General features: G+C 33.8%; 1 protein-coding gene across 2 annotated transcripts in view; it reads left to right on the top strand.

The window, feature by feature from the left end:
* mier3b (mesoderm induction early response 1, family member 3 b) overlaps nucleotides 1-17,545 on the top strand; it is a 41,507-nt gene that overhangs the window by 19,235 nt on the left and 4,727 nt on the right. The window contains exons 1-12 of one of the 2 annotated variants that reach the window (XM_056463856.1): nucleotides 10,351-10,364; nucleotides 11,097-11,121; nucleotides 11,652-11,797; nucleotides 12,868-13,002; nucleotides 13,604-13,727; nucleotides 13,942-14,015; nucleotides 14,669-14,741; nucleotides 14,835-14,980; nucleotides 15,536-15,617; nucleotides 15,698-15,789; nucleotides 17,025-17,152; nucleotides 17,229-17,380. In XM_056463856.1, coding sequence (XP_056319831.1) covers nucleotides 10,356-10,364; nucleotides 11,097-11,121; nucleotides 11,652-11,797; nucleotides 12,868-13,002; nucleotides 13,604-13,727; nucleotides 13,942-14,015; nucleotides 14,669-14,741; nucleotides 14,835-14,980; nucleotides 15,536-15,617; nucleotides 15,698-15,789; nucleotides 17,025-17,152; nucleotides 17,229-17,380 — 1,186 coding nt within the window. In that variant the 5' untranslated portion in view covers nucleotides 10,351-10,355. Of the gene's footprint in view, nucleotides 1-10,350; nucleotides 10,365-11,096; nucleotides 11,122-11,651; nucleotides 11,798-12,867; nucleotides 13,003-13,603; nucleotides 13,728-13,941; nucleotides 14,016-14,668; nucleotides 14,742-14,834; nucleotides 14,981-15,535; nucleotides 15,618-15,697; nucleotides 15,790-17,024; nucleotides 17,153-17,228; nucleotides 17,381-17,545 lie in introns of those variants that run through there. The other variant, XM_056463858.1, reaches the window with a different exon arrangement.

Here is a 17,545-nt window from a genome sequence, read left to right as displayed (position 1 = left end):
GCACGGTTTTTCACATGGCAAGTTACGTCCTTCATACATGTTGAGAGATCAAGTTGATTAACTTAAAAAGGGAATATGTTTTGACAATCCACAAAGAAGTGACTTAATAAAGCGTAAAGTAATTTATCAGTTTAATAATTGCATTAGTCTGAATGTAAATGCCCTCATTAGGCAGCGCTGGAGCAGCATGAGAGTTGACCACAGCGCATCAAACGAGAGGTATTAAAATAAGAAAAATGCGCAACTTAAGACACTTAAATGCTTGTATTTGTTGTATTTGCACCAGCTCTGCGATGCACATCCACAACTTCATGCGTTGGGTTAAATTAGGCTGTCCAGTGTTCAGTCCGTTACTACCATAGTTGCATGGTAGCACCGGACCTGGTTGAAACCAATGACTGGTTGTAACCCAGATAGCCAGTCATGCAGCGTAATACAGAGAGTGGATCAAAGCGCATCAAATGATCAGTAATTAAAAGGGAAAAATTAAAAAATAGAATAAAAAAAAATATATATATATATTTTATATTAGACACACATCTGATGCTTGTATTTGCACCAGCTCCACATCCACATCATGCATTGGGTTAAATTAGGCTGTCCAGTCTCCGTATTCAGTCCATTACTTCCGCTGTATCTGTTCAGCCGAGGGAACGGAGCCAACCTGTGATGTCAGACACCGCGACATTGCAAGATGGCGGCGCCCTAGGTCTAAAATCTATAGTAAAACATGCTTCTTTCTGGTAAATGGTTACATTAATCGAGTTTGTTTAATATATTTTCATTAAAGTGGAATCCAATGTGCAAAATAATGTAAACTTGACTAAGTGCTTCATTTTCCCTTTAAAGGATATGTTATGCTTGGTGCTGTGAGACACGCATCCACGACTTTGTGCATTAGGTAATAATAATCACGTGTGCATTTACTTTACCTTATGGAGTCACTCTCTTGATATTGGGGATGCATAACTGTTACGAGCAAATCCTGTTATATCCGCTGGTGCTGCCTTTAATACGCAGGTCAGGTAATCAAAAAGTAGACTACATGATGTTTATGAGTGGGTCATGGATGGCTAAGATCAATCATTAGTTAATGCAATCTTTTAACTACTTTGTTTAAAATGTTGAATACGATTTGATTAAATGAAAGCGAAACTGACCGGATCAATGGATGATTTTGTCATAAACAGTGAAAACAGTTTAATAGAGACAATTTTTTTTTTTTTTTTTCAAAAAAGGTAACAAAAAATGCATTTTCCAAAACTGAATATTTCACTTTTATTTTATTTGTATTGTAATTGTATTTAGCAAACTAGATTGTGTTGTGCTGCGGAAAAATAGCAGACCCTGCACACTTCACTTCATCTCAAATGTTATTAGCCTTTTGGGTAAACTGAGGATAGTTTATCTAATTTAAAACACACCAGCACCTGAATTTACCGTGAGTGAGACGGAGAAAATGAAAGTGCAGCGCTGAGGTAAAATCAGATTCTCCAGTCATAGTCTTTAAAATAATGACTTGTATTAAAAATATTGATAAAGGTCTGTGATATAAGCATTACGGCGGATCATTACAAGCGCTTATTTTCTGTGGAGCAATTGATTTGAATTAAGGGAAAAAAACTATGAAAAAATAGCCTATGCCGGTTATTAAAAAGGTTTCAGTGACTTCAGTGGTTTAACTGTGAGCATACCAAGCTCTAACACCACTTTAGTGAGGAAAACAAAAAGGTAAATACTAATTTGTTTGCCTATATCTCTCTCGCATCAGATCAGGGTTTGTATTTCCTATGAGCAGCAAGCACACACCCTGACCTTTCGTTTTTTCTACAATATTTTTGATGCACAAAAATATTTTTTATTTTTTAGTTACTTTTCTGGACTTTGAAAATCTTGAGACCATTGCTGTGTATTGAGGAAGAGGGAGCTATACCTTTATGGCAAATGAGCCAAATATCCCATCAAAATCATCAAAACGAGCACAAACCAATGTTTGGTTTGGATAGAGAAGGGAAAACAAAAAAACTTTTGCAAATTATAAAAATAACTTTTTTCTACGACAAACTTTATGACAAATGTACTGGACCTGTTACACATATATCACAATCACCCTTTATAACCACAAATTTCACTGCTGTTGTTTTGCTCCAGTAATACCTTCAAAAAACACCGTAGTAGTCAGGGAACCATTCAAAAGCAGAGAGATTGGTGTGGTGTAAAAGAACTGCAGTGGATGTCTGTCCTGGGTGACACTGGTTTAGACCATCGGTATGTTCTTGATGCCCTCAACTCGAGCTTCCAGAAAACCTGCAATAAATGAAATTACCAATTACACCTGGTATCTGCTATTATGCGAAGTGAAATTCAAACATTTATTTTTAACCCAATCCATATTTGTACAATAATATTGTCACATTCAATAATTTTGACTCCTACCTCTGAATATTTCTAATTCATTGATCTTGTTAGGGTTTCATTTACATTTCATTTTTATAAGATTATTGATGTAAAACATCTATTTTTAATTGCACGCACATACAAACCACACCCAATTAGGTGCTGCTACGAGTAAATTGCAGTAATCCAAGGAAGAGGAATGAAGACATGGAGAAAAACAAAGAACATACCAGAACATAGTATAACAATCAAAAAAACAAACAAGGACAAAAGATGGTTTGTGAACACAGGTATTTATAAACAGAACATTACTAACCAAAGCAAAAAGAATCTTGACAAATAAATAACTTAGCAAACTTACACATGGGCAAAGCATTTTCCATTCACTGCTGCGTAGAGCACCTCTGGTTAGGAGTACATCTCTAAAAGTAAAAGTTAACAACCACAACAAAGGTAAATCAACAGTAGTTCAGTTTGTAATAACCATTATATTGCGTATTAAAAGATAGTTTTTAACATTGCTCAGCCAAATATAACATTATTTGCTGTTTCTCAAAGTCGCAATCTGTAGCCATATTCTTTTAGGCTAATTCCTAGTTATACATGAAATGTATTAAGTTAAATTTGCAACAAGCAAACAAAAAAGGTTAAGAATAAAATATATTACCTGTAAGAGACTAAGTGAAAAATTAGGTGTAAAATCGTCAGAAAGTCTTTAGCCACCACTTAGGAGAGTAAATAGTGAGTAAATTGTCATTTTTGGGAGAACTATCCCATTAATTTTGAAAACACAGATAGTATACATCTTTTAGAGACCTTTTCACAAGATGGAGATGATGCATTTCAATTGTCACCAGCATCTTAAATCCTCAAAAGTTTTTAATATTTAAATTTTTAAAATAGCATGTTAATTTATTTGTTTGTTTTAATGCCATATTTGATTTAGATAGAGAAGGGAAGTCCTAAAAAATCCTAGAAAAAAAATATTTTTTCTCAATAACATCAAATGTACTTGACCTGGTACAGTACATCACTATTCTTTATGAACACAAATTTCCCTGTAACAAGTGCTGTTATTTTGCTCCATACCTTCAGAGAACACTGTAGTAGTCAGCCATCTATACAAAAGCATTGGTGTGGTTTATCAGTACTGCAATAGATGTCTGTCCAGGCTGATACTGGTTTGGGCCATCGGTATGTTCTTGATGCCCTCAACTCGAGCTTCCAAATAATACAAAATTTAAAAGCCATTACAGCTGGTATCTGCTATGCAGTGTAATTCAAACATTCATTTTTAACTTAATCCATATTTGTACCATAATATTGTTACATACAGCGTAGCATAACATCACAACAAAATATTAATAATAATATATCACACAGAGGGTGACGCTCTGTGACGGTCATGCGGGCCCCTGCGCTACCCCACTGTTACTAATGTAAACTTTAAAACGTGCTTCTCATAGTTAGCTAGCCGCGGTGGAGCCAGATTTTTAGACTACTTGCAAGACAGAAAATGTACTTTATCGAGTTGAATGCCAATTACACACAGTTAAAAACACTAAATTAGACTAACATCAACGTTAGACATCGTGTCGTTAAACATGTACCTCGAGTTGCTGCTGCGTTACCGAAGCGCGCCCAAACAAGACGGAAAAACACAAGCTGTATTAAGTATTAAATGCTTCAAGATTCGAAACATTACACCTCAAAATTCACGTTTCACATTAATTGTGGGTAAAACTAAATTTGAAGAATAAATAAAACATATAAAGCATCTAAAATTTGCTTACCTCTGAAGTCCATTGCACTGCAAGTGTCCGTTGCGATTCAAACTTCAAATAAGGCAGGTGGCTGCGTGCACGCGCGCGCCCAGTCCTCCAACGGTACCATGGTAACCACGAAAACTAAACACTGGTTCAACGTGACGATTGGTGACTGACAGCAAAGAGCAAAGAATCAAGGTGATTCTAAGCTCTTTAGTAATGATCTTTACAGTCAAAAGTAAACACTGAACTTAATTTGTTTTTTCCAATTTACTAATGTTCATGCCATTTTAAAATCTGTATTGATTTTTTTTTTCAAACTATTTACAAAATGTTGGTAAGACTTTGTTCTAAGAACATTTTTAATCCACATTATAAGAACTTTCAACTACAAACAGGGATGGGCAAAATACATTGAAATGTATTTTAACATACAATATCAAATACATAAATTTTATGCGTTTCAAAATAAAATGTATGGGACATTCTAGCAGAAATGAACATTATCTGTCCATGAAATAAAAACATAAATACAGTGAATAAAAAGTGTTTCATCACAAACATTTATAAAATGGGCTGATGGTTGATTTCTGTGAGTTGTTCTGTAAAGGAATATATGTCAGTCATTTGGTTTTCAGATTTTTGTTCTTTATTAAAAACACTTTACAAATGTGCAAACCCTGTCGTCCTTGTCCTCAGCTCAATTTCTGTTATGCTAAAAACTTTAAGTTGTTATCATTCACATTAATTGATTAAAAACATGAAATTATAAATAAATTCTACAAATAAATACTACAAATAATTTACAATTGTTCCCGGGTTGGTCAGTCCTCTCACATTTGCGGTAAATTTAACATAAAATGCATGCAATACACCTTTGACCTTGAAGTGACATCATTTAACGGAGGTGTTCTATCATTGAATTGTATGATTTTATGCTTGCTTTTGTATGATTTTTTGAGGACGACAAGCTTAACGGTCACATTTTTATTAGTAAAAATGTATGTTTCTGGTAGAATGTCTTGTGTTTTTGTATTTTAAAAAATACTACAAAAACTTTTAAATAGTAGCGTAAACTTTCTTTGCAACCTTTTATCAACAGACCTATTGGATCAATCCCTTTACCATTAAACTGTTTGATAACAACAAATTTTCTCTGCCACTTTGTCCACCTATAGGGGAAGTTGTGGCCTAATAGTGAGTTGGACTTGTAACTTAAAGAGAACTGTGCTTCTCTTTGAGTTCAGTATAATATTTGTACAACTTTTCATAAAGAAAGTCCCGTTTTGAAGTTGATCATTCATTTTTTTTTTTTTTCGGGTTAGTCTCTTTATTAATCAGGGGTCGCCACAATGGAATGAACCACCAACTTATCCCATATATGTTTTACGCAGCGGATGCCCTTTCAGCCGCAACCTAATACTGGGAAACACCAATACACTCTTGCATTCACACATACACTATGACCAATGATTTCATCTTCATTAACTAGACAGTGCAGCTGTAGGTCAACTGGCATTTGAAACAAAGATGCATTGTAAGTATCGTCAGTGTAGGACTTATTTTAATGTTGTTTGTCTTATTTTCTTGCCATCTACATCAGTAAACCATCTATCATGTGTACAGTATACTCATTCTCCCAAGATTTTTTCAGTTCTTCTGTAACTAGACAAGTCTCAGGCTCAGGTTCACACAGCAAGGTGTGTTCAAATCAGATTTTTTCTCAGATCTGATATTTTTGCATAACTATTCACTATATCAGATTTCCAGTGTGAACAGATCATGGTGCTAAACATACTTGTATGCGCAAATGTACAACTACGCACAGCACATAAATGTGTATAGTATGAATATAAAGCACGGTGTCAGATTATGTTTAATATGATTATTGAGACTGATTGATGACGTTCTGAAGCTCCACATCCTGTTCTTAAGATATATATTATTCCATCTCATTTCTTAAGCAACGATGCTGAATTGTACACTATACAGCCATAATCTCTGGTCTCAGCATTGCTCAGCAGCTATTTTCAATGGTTGGTGACTTGCTCCTGAATATACACTCCTCACCATTTGTCTGTTACTTTCTTTAAGAATAATTTCCATCCATACTTGAATCATTGACCACCTTAAAAATAAACCAGTTTTCTGTTCAAATTTCAAGCTTAGACAAATAATCAGAGGCCTCCTTTTTAAGATGTCATCATGTACTGTAGACATCTTGGAAAGTATTTTACAGTATTTTGAAATGACAAAAATACAAGACACTGAAGTATTTCAATACAAAATTTTATGCCCATCGCTAAGAGCAAAAAGACTTTGTTCTAAGAATGTTTTATATCAACATTATGACAACTTTCATCAAGTACAAATAACATCCTGAACACGTTCCAAGAACTTTGTTATAAGAACGTTTTATATCAACATTGTAACAACGTTCATCAAGTACAAATAACGTCCTGAAGACGTTCCAAGAACTTTGTTCTAAAAACCTTTTTTATCAACATTGTGACAACGTTCATCAAGTACAAATAATGTCGTGAACACGTTCCAAGAACTTTGTTCTAAGAACGTTTTATATTGACATTATGAGAACGTTCATCAAGTACAAATAACGTCCTGAAGATGTTCAAAGAACTTTGTTCTAAGAACGTTTTCCATCAACATTTTGAGAACATTCATCAAGTAGAAATAACGTCCTGAAGACGTTTCAAGAACTTTGTCCTAAGAACGTTTTCCACCAACTTTATGAGAATGTTCATCAAGTACAAATAACGTCCTGAAGACGTTTCAAGAATTTTGTTCTAAGAACGTTTTTTTAACAACATTGTGACAACATTCATCAAGTACAAATAACGTCCTGACGACGTTCCAAGAACTTTGTTCTAAGAACGTTTTCCATCAACTTTATGAGAACGTTCATCAAGTACAAATAACGTCCTCAAGACGTTTCAAGAACTTTGTTTTAAAAATGTTTTTTATCAACATTGTGACAACGTTCATCAAGTACAAATAACGTCCTCAAGACGTTTCAAGAACTTTATTTTAAAAATGTTTTTTATCAACATTGTGACAACGTTCATCAAGTACAAATAACGTTCTGAAGATGTTCAAAGAACTTTGTCCTAAGAACGTTTTCCATCAACATTTTGAGAACGTTCATCAAGTACAAATAATGTCATAGAGACGTTCCAAGAACTTTGTTCTAAAAACGTTTTCTATCAACATTTTGAGAACATTCATCAAGTAGAAATAACGTCCTGAAGACGTTTCAAGAACTTTGTCGTAAGAATGTTTTCCATCAACTTCATGAGAACGTTCATCAAGTACAAATAACGTCCTGAAGATGTTCAAAGAACTTTGTCCTAAGAACGTTTTCCATCAACATTATGAGAACGTTCATCAAGTACAAATAACGTCATAGAGATGTTGCAAGAACTTTGTTCTAAGAACTTTTTTTATCAACATTGTGACAACATTCATCAAATACAAATAACGTCCTAAATACGTTCCAAGAACTTTGTTCTAAGAATGTTTTATATCAACATTGTGACAACGTTCAGAAAGTACAAATAACGTCCTGACGACGTTCCAAGGACTTTGTTCTAAGAACGTTTTCCATCAACATTTTGAGAACATTCATCAAGTAGAAATAACGTTCTGATGACATTTCAAGAACTTTGTTCTAAAAACGTTTTTTTATCAACATTGTGACAACGTTCATCAAGTACAAATAACGTCCTGAACACGTTCCAAGAACTTTGTTCTAAGAACGTTTTATATTAACTTCATGAGAACGTTCATCAAGTACAAATAACGTCCTGAAGATGTTCAAAGAACTTTGTCCTAAGAACGTTTTCCATCAACATTATGAGAACGTTCATCAAGTACAAATAACGTCATAGAGATGTTGCAAGAACTTTGTTCTAAGAACTTTTTTATCAACATTGTGACAACATTCATCAAATACAAATAACGTCCTAAATACGTTCCAAGAACTTTGTTCTAAGAATGTTTTATATCAACATTGTGACAACGTTCATAAAGTACAAATAACGTCCTGACGACGTTCCAAGGACTTTGTTCTAAGAACGTTTTCCATCAACATTTTGAGAACATTCATCAAGTAGAAATAACGTTCTGATGACATTTCAAGAACTTTGTTCTAAAAACGTTTTTTTATCAACATTGTGACAACGTTCATCAAGTACAAATAACGTCCTGAACACGTTCCAAGAACTTTGTTCTAAGAACGTTTTATATTAACATTATGAGAACGTTCATCAAGTACAAATAACGTCCTGAAGATGTTCAAAGAACTTTGTCCTGAGAACGTTTTCCATCAACTTTATGAGAACGTTCATCAAGTACAAATAACGTCATAGAGACGTTCCAAGAACTTTGTTCTAAGAACGTTTTTATCAACATTGTGACAACATTCATCAAATACAAATAACGTCCTAAATAAGTTCCAAGAACTTTGTTCTAAGAATGTTTTATATCAACATTGTGACAACGTTCATCAAGTACAAATAACATCCTGACGACGTTCAAAGGACTTTGTTCTAAGAACGTTTTCCATCAACATTTTGAGAACATTCATCAAGTAGAAATAACGTTCTGATGACATTTCAAGAACTTTGTTCTAAAAACGTTTTTTTATCAACATTGTGACAACGTTCATCAAGTACAAATAACGTCCTGAACACGTTCCAAGAACTTTGTTCTAAGAACGTTTTATATTAACATTATGAGAACGTTCATCAAGTACAAATAACGTCCTGAAGATGTTCAAAGTACTTTGTCCTGAGAACGTTTTCCATCAACTTTATGAGAACGTTCATCAAGTACAAATAACATCATAGAGACGTTCCAAGAACTTTGTTCTAAGAACGTTTTTTATCAACATTGTGACAACATTCATCAAGTACAAATAACGTCCTGACGACGTTCCAAGGACTTTGTTCTAAGAACGTTTTACATCAACATTTTGAGAACGTTCATCAAGTAGAAATAACGTCCTGAAGATGTTCAAAGAACTTTGTCCTAAGAACGTTTTCCATCAACTTTATGAGAACGTTCATCAAGTACAAATAACGTCCTGAAGACATTTCAAGAACTTTGTTCTAAAAACGTTTTTTATCAACATTGTGACAACGTTCATCAAGTACAAATAACGTCCTGAACACGTTCCAAGAACTTTGTTCTAAGAACGTTTTATATTAACATTATGAGAACGTTCATCAAGTACAAATAACGTCCTGAAAACGTTCCAAGAACTTTGCTCTAAGAACGTTTTATATCAACATTATGAGAACATTCATCAAGTACAAATAACGTCCTAAAGACGTTCCAAGAACTTTGTCCTAAGAACGTTTTTCATCAACATTTTGAGAACGTTCATCAAGTACAAATAACGTCCTGAAGACGTTCCAAAAACATTGTTCTAAGAACGTTTTTTTAACAACGTTACAAGAACGTTAACAACGTTATGAGAACATTCTAAAAACGTTCTATTGATAACGTTTTGTGCTAACATTTCCACAACTTTTAAAGAACGTTAGTGAATGTTCTGGGAACGTTCCCTGTTAGCTGGGCTTCCAGATGCAACCCATCACTGGGAAACACCCATACACTCTCATTCACACAAATACACTAAGGACAATTTAGCTTACCCATTTCACCTATAGCACATGTTTTTGGACTTGGTCTATTGCCCTATTATAATCTAGTCTATTGCCATTGTTAACGTCACTGTTGGCATGTGCATACAAATAATAAACCAATTATTCTGTATACATAAACATCTAATTGCACGGCATCATCACATATTTAGTTTTCATTTTATTTGGAATTCATTTGTATTATTTTAAATCATTTAAGTTTTTCATATTGTTAAAAAGGTTTTTTTTTTTCAACAGAATTTGACCAAGACTTTTTATACCCTTTATTTACATTTTTTAACTTGTTAATGTATTTTGTGGATTTGCAGAAGTTCACTTTTTACTTCTATAAGAACGTGTAAACATCACAGCAAACTAAAACCCAAGACGGCAACTTAACATCTCAAATAAAACCCCTTTTTCCTGAAAACCTGTTTGAAAAGCGAGCCAAATTCCTGCGCCCGCCATTGGCTTCCTGCGTTCATACGGGTATCGCGGCGCAGCAGCCTATGAGGCCAAAGACACCAATATGGCGGAGGTAAGCTGGATAGCTGGAAAAACTACTCGGTTTTAAATCCACGTCTTTAACGATTCGGTGCAGTGATGATGGCTTTCGTTGATATTTATGCGTAGAGTAGATGCTGGTGTGTTTACGCTGAGGTTTTTAGTTATAACTGTGTTAAACTGACGGTGAAAAAACGATTTAAGTCAAGAGTGATCTCCCTGGATCGGCGGAGGCCTCTGAATCTCATCTCCGTTAGCTCTCAGGAAAAAACAAACAAGAAATCGGCGCCTATAATTGATACTTTACTCGATATAATCGTCTTTTTCGTGACGCATTGCTTTGTTTTTTAGGGCTAATCGTGTTTTAAATATATTTAGCGAATAATTGTGTGCTGTTAACGTGCGCGAGATGTTTGTTTATGGTGTGTGGTATATGGGTTTTTGTACTGTTTGGAGAGGATGACAGCATCGCTGTGAAGTTGATGGCTATTTGGTTTATGTCGTTTTTACGTGGTGTCTCTGCATTACTACGTTTAAAATGTTATGGTGTTTTTATCTGTGAGAAAATAGGCTTGAATTCACATTGCACCTTTACCGTCGCAGGAATTGTCGGGTTTGCGCCTGAAATGCATGTTCGTTTAGTTTTGTATGATGTATATGATGAGTGCGCTGTAATGAATTTTGCTTGCAATAACCCATTTGTTTTTGTCTTCCTCTATCTCTCTCTCTCTCTCTCTCTCCCCCTTTTTTTAACATGTCTTCTCAGGCTTCCTTAGGGAGTTCGAGCCCTGGTAGGTTTCTTAATTTATTATTTCAATGTGTTTTGTTATTATATATTTATTGTATATGTGGTGTGTTGTTAGCTTATTATTGTTGTTATAGTAATTATTATTTTATTTTACTACTACTATACGTTAACTGTTATTTTAGAGAAATAAGTAATAGTATACATATTTTAAAATAGTTTACAGATTTCTTTACAATTAAAAATATCGTCTTTAATTATCTTTTCTGCTGGAGATACCGTTGTCCTAAAAATAAAAATCGTACATATACCTTAGGAACGGTATAGAAGTAAACCTTGACTTTTCCGAACCACAGTATACTTTGAAAACGGTTATTGTCCCATGCCTAGTATGAACTAAAAGTCAAATTAAGTCAGCATTTATTTGACAATTCTTAATTTAAAAATATCATTTTTTATTTTAAACGACAACACCCCAGATCTGGTATTATATATTTATTTTTAGGGAATTAACTCAAATGTGTGCAAACAGTAACAATGTTTCCTAACAGCTAACAGTAATTTCTTCTCTTGTAGTTGGCTCTTTGTCTTCAGAGGATCACGACTTTGATCCAACAGCTGAGATGTTGATTCATGAGTATGATGATGAGAGAACTTTGGAGGAGGAAGAGCTTTTGGAAGGAGAGAAAAATTTCAGTGCGGAACTGTCCGATTTGGAGAGGGTAACGTGCATTTGTGGCACCTATTTTTTTCCTTATTCAAAACGGCATGAATTAGGGGAAAACACAAAAATGATGGAATATGTTTGGTTACATCCCTGTGGTTTGAAGTCATATTTTGAGCAGAATTATGTTTTTATTTTGATTTTGTTAAATGGTGGTTTACTAAAAAACTAACTTTTTATGAAAATTCTAATAGTAATTGTTGTGTAGCCTTTGGGGAAAAAAGCAAGAAAAAGTTTTTAGTTAGAAAGCACTTCCTGTGTGATGAATGCTAATAAACTACTGTTAGAAGCCACTGTAATTCAAATAGTGCAAAAAATATACCTCTATGGCTTTTCTTTTTCATGTTTATGCATAATAGGAGTCATATTGAAGTTTCCTCATATGTCAATGTGTGAGACCAATCACAAACTATTGTTTTTTTTCTCACAAGTTAGTAGATTGTATTGTGTGAGGTATGCAGTAGATGCTTTATTATGTTTCTGTTTTGATAATAAAATAGTTTCGAGTTAATTGAGTCAATACAGACAGACACTTTTAACCTACAAAAGAATGATTCATTGGATGCCTCATTAACAGTGACTTATCGCAACCTACTTTTAGTTTTAAGGTTATTTCATATATTTAAAAACATTACAGGTCTAAAGGAGCCAAGCAAATACACATAGCAAAATATTGTTGTAATTTTTGTTCAGTATCAATAGAGACCCCTCACGTTGTACAAATACACTGTAATCGTAAATGCACTTTTTAAAATAATCAATTTCTGCTTTACAAAAATAAAACAAAGCATCTAAATTGCAGTTGTTATAAAATATATAGTATATATTACTAAAATATAGTTAAACATTATTAATTGTTCATTGTCAAGAATCAATGTCAAGACATACTTGAAATCTGAAGCTAAGTTCTTAAAGCTTTTTAAATTAAGTTCTGTTCTGCTCAAGCAACACTAAATTTATTTCCTAGAATATATGTAGGCTTATTAGTGTGCATTTTTATTATTACAGTCTCTGTAAAATAAAGGCTTTGTTTCTGTAGCGTGACGTATTTGTTTTTAACATGGTCAGGAGGGGAATATGCCGATCGAGGAGCTGTTGGCCATTTATCGTTACGAGGCGTCAGTCAGTACCGGTGCAGGATCAAGCATTGACAGTTCCTCTGTTGAACTAGCAGATGATCTGCCCGACATGACCCTGGATAAGGTAACTGCTATGAATTTGATTCAGTGTCAGGATGTTTCCATCCAAAAGGAAAATTAAATTTATGTGAAATTATATTTATGTAAATTCATTGCATGAAACATTTGCGAAGAATGAGTCCAATGAGTCAAAGAGAACAAAGTTGTCACTGAATAATACTTAACCACTTTGATGACAGACTTTGGCTTTCTAAAAAAGATATTAGAAAGATCAAGACATCATTTCAGATGTTTTATAATGTGGTTGGTTTGTCCATTTAATGCTGTACCATGTTTAATGCCCATTTTTTTTCTTGACATTATCTGGTAAAACAAAATCATGTGCCTTTTTTTTTGATGTGGATGCTTTACTTTATTCTGTAAACGTGGCTCCATTTGTAGTGTGTTCATTTTTTTTTTCTTTTTAGGTCATCCTACTCATTTATGTTTCTTTATGCACAATTTCAAAGTGTATGTGCATTGTATTGGCAATTTGGCATTTTAAGAAAGAATTTTTATGCTACTTTTCAAAATGTGCATACAAATAGGTGGAGAGAAACATTACTAATGTCAGAACAACAGAACAGAAGTTCTAAGATGAAGTCACTAATGGTCTTCTGCTGTAGGAGGAGATTGCTAAAGATCTTCTGTCAGGAGATTATGAGGAGGAGACCCAGTCGTCTGCTGATGATCTGACCCCTTCTGTCACTTCCCATGAGGCCACAGACTTCTTCCCCAGAACTCTCAGATGTAAGAAGAAAAATGATATTCTCCTATTAGTATAGTTTTAATAATTGTACATAATGATAAGTGGTTTTCATTGTGAATAAAGGTGTTTTATAGTTTATTATAAGACACTGTATAGAAAGTGTACAAATTAAAAATGCAATATCACCCCACCAAGAATCTTTTGTAAAGTGATGTGCAAGTTTATTTAATCCTCTGAATTTGTTTTTTTCCTCAGCCAATGTAACATATGACGGTGATAAAGAATCTGAGGGGGAGGAGGACGGTGTGAACAGTGAAGATTCTAGAAAGGTTAGTTTCATAATAATATTATTATTATTATTATTATATATTTTTAAATATACTGTTGTTCAATTTGACAAGCTTTGTGGCAAGGCTGCATTTATTGGATCAAAAACAAGTCTGTAATTCTGTGAGGGAAAAATTGCAATAATAAAAAATAATTAAGTATTTTAGGATATTTCATAAGAATTTTCTGCAGCCATTATTCAAGTTTTCACTGTAAACTTGGGAAATTATTATTATATACAGGTTTTGTGCTCAAGAAACTTTTTGTTTCTTTTTTGCTGGGTTGTTTGATGAATAGAAAGTTCAAATGAACTGCTTTTTAAATTTAAAATAGAAACTCTTTAAAGCGTGTATAAATGTATATTACCGGTTTATTTGAGACAAAATGTCATCATGTACACACAGAAACTCAACCTGTCAAAAATAATTTCAGTGTAAATTAAAGAAATAAAAAAAAAAAACACTGATTCCTTTGATATTTTTCCCCCATTAAATTGTCTCTTTCTATTGCTAAAATTGAATTTGAACCATAAATGGAATTTGGGATTCTGTAATGCCCTATGATAGTTTTAAAAAGTAAAATAGTTTTATCTAATAGATTAAGATAATAGAAGTAATAGATTGAACTAATATTAATTCCATTTCCTTAAACACAGGAAATAATGGTGGGATCTCAATATCAAGCAGAAGTCCCAGTGGGGCTCAGCCACTATAATGATGATGAAAAAGGTGAGTGTTTGAGTTGTTTAAAGTGATTCTGCTATTAAATGAAATAGAATACATTATGAATGACACCAATTTGAATGTGTATTATGTTTGCAGTGTACGAGGAGGAAGATCAGCTGCTGTGGTGTCCAGACGAGCTGTCAGAGTATAAAGTGAAAGACTACCTCAGAGAAGCACTGTCACAGTCTACAGATGACAGCACGCATTATTCTACATCTGAACACATACGAGACAACGAGCAGGTCTGTGTTCTGCACTTGCTCTCATTCATACTAATAGTTAAGGTTATTGACACTGCAGGCAAAAATACTATTTTCATGCACCTATAAATGTTGATTTTTGGACCTTTTGACTTTTCAAAAAAGATTTTTACTCTAGTATAAAAACATTCAAAGTAGAGTTTTAAGAAGGTTTTACTAAGGGATGTGTTTATGCATATTTTACCTGAATATAAACTACATTTTCTTCTAAGTAAATTGTCCTTCTAATGATTAAAATTGTATTTAAAAAGTTTGATCCAGTGTTCAGATTTATTTGTTAGAAATGTATGCAGATAAGCATGTATTTAATTAAATAATGCCTTATTTGCATGTTTTAAAATAACTTTTAGAGGCCTTGTAATATAAAAAAAACTTGCAATTTTTGTCAACTGGAAAAATGTGGCAATAACTATTATTATTAATACATTTAGTTTAATAATAATAATAATAATTATTATTATTATTTTATTTATTTTACTGTGTTCATCTGTAGTGTCTTTCCATAAATGAAAAGTCTTTCTCTGGTCTTATTTCCAGGCTTTGTTTGAGCTTTTGAAATGTAATTATGACACTCGTGAGGCGCTGGTTCGATACTGCAGTAATGTGAAGACCTCAAAAGGTAGGCTGTTCGGTACAGGAGCAAAAACCTTTTCTGCACAGTGATGCCATTAATAATCACATCTCATGTTTTGATTGAAGAATCACCACCTTGGTCAGAGGAGGAATGTAGGAACTTTGAACATGCTCTGCAGATTTATGAGAAAAACTTCCATCTTATTCAGAAACACAAGGCAAGTATTGTTATCCACTGAGCTCATTAGTTGGTAGAAAATATTACTTAATGTTTTTTTAGCTATATTAAACTAATCTATATTTATAAACAAGTAAATAATTGTTATATCTATGCAATTATTCAAAAGCTTGTGATGAAACGTAACTAAATAGTTTTACTTTATTCTTGTACTTAAGTACATTTTCTAAGTATCTATCAGAATGTTTTTGCTTTGGGAAGTTTTTTCTTCATTATATTCAAAAACAGTGCTGTTCAATATATTGTACTTTATTATTTTATTGTAATACATTTCAAAAATACTTTCCTAGTGGTGATGGGAAGTTTGGAAAATTTTACTGACTCAGACCTTTGAGTCTCGTTCATCAAAATGAATGAATGAATCTTTTTTTGAGTCATTTTGTTCATTTTGCCAAAATAACATTACAATGTTACGAGATGCTTCCAAACACATCTACAACCAGACCAAACATTGATCACACTACAAACTAGTTATAACTAGAATGCTACTATACTAAGAAAATAGTCCTTCATTGTTTACCTGGTGTTTTGTCTGATTAACTGTGATCACCTTATCTGGCATGTCTTCAAATTTGAGTCATTTGTTCACCTGACAGTTGCATATGAGCTTAATCAATGCATACAGTCTGAGCCGGAAACACCCATGATTAGTTATCCTTTTGAGTCTTTGGGTTTTTAGTTGTTCGTTCATCATGTTACTGCATGTAAAGAGATTACTCAAAAGAAGAGGACTCAAGAAATTAATGAATCAAATCTTTTTCTAGCTCTAAATGCATATGATTGGTTTCCGTCTTTCACGTGATGAACAAACAACTCGACCGAGGACTCGAGATTAACGGATCAAATCTTTTTTCAACTCTGACTGCATATGATTGGCTTCTGTCTTTCACGTGATGAACGAATGACTCAAACCCGACAGAGGACTTGGGAAAAAGGAACCAATCTTCTCCTCCACCTGCAAAAACGTGCGCATGTGCGAATAAATAAATTACTCCATGAGAGGACACATCGTTCTTGAGTCACAAAAAAGATTCGTTCAAAATAAACGAATTGTTCAAGAACGACCCATCATTAATTCCTAATAATTTTTCCTATTAATAATTTGCACAAGTCATAAACATTTGTGGTTGACAGATCTGTACAGTAACTAATCTTGTTAATAAATACAGTATACAGTAACTAAATACTATATTGTCATTGCTTTTTTAATTTCAGGTTCAAACACGGACTGTAGCAGAATGTGTGGCTTTTTACTACATGTGGAAAAAGTCGGAACGTTTTGACTACTTTGCTCAACAGAACCGATTTGGCAAGAAGAAATACAGCTGTTATCCTGGTGTGACGTAAGTATTGGGATGGTTCTTGTCTCTGTTTCAGAGCAAGCGCTGGGTTCACTGTGTATGTGTGTTTTGTCCTCAGGGACTTGATGGATCGGCTGGTGGACGAGGCCGAGGGTCTGGCAGTGGACGGTTCTTCACCGGTGTGTTCAGCTGGAGCAGGAGGAAGACTAGAGGCATCAGCAGAGCAACAGCTCGGACTGCTCAACTCCATCACTGCCAGTGACCTCACAGGTAACAACTGTTTGATGCACAAAAATGTATTCTTATCAACATATCCTGGCTATTTTATATTAGCAACCAGAGGGCATCCCTAGTCTCTCACAGCACATCATCTGGAGAACCTTCTGTCAATGGTTTCGGTCACTTTAGAACAGCTTACCATCTTGTGAAGTCAGT

This window comes from Danio aesculapii, chromosome 8 (assembly GCF_903798145.1).
Source record: "Danio aesculapii chromosome 8, fDanAes4.1, whole genome shotgun sequence".
In the NCBI taxonomy this organism is placed as follows: domain Eukaryota; kingdom Metazoa; phylum Chordata; class Actinopteri; order Cypriniformes; family Danionidae; genus Danio; species Danio aesculapii.
The sequence above is the reverse complement of the archived record's forward strand: the minus strand, read 5'-3'. Positions and strand labels throughout refer to the sequence as shown.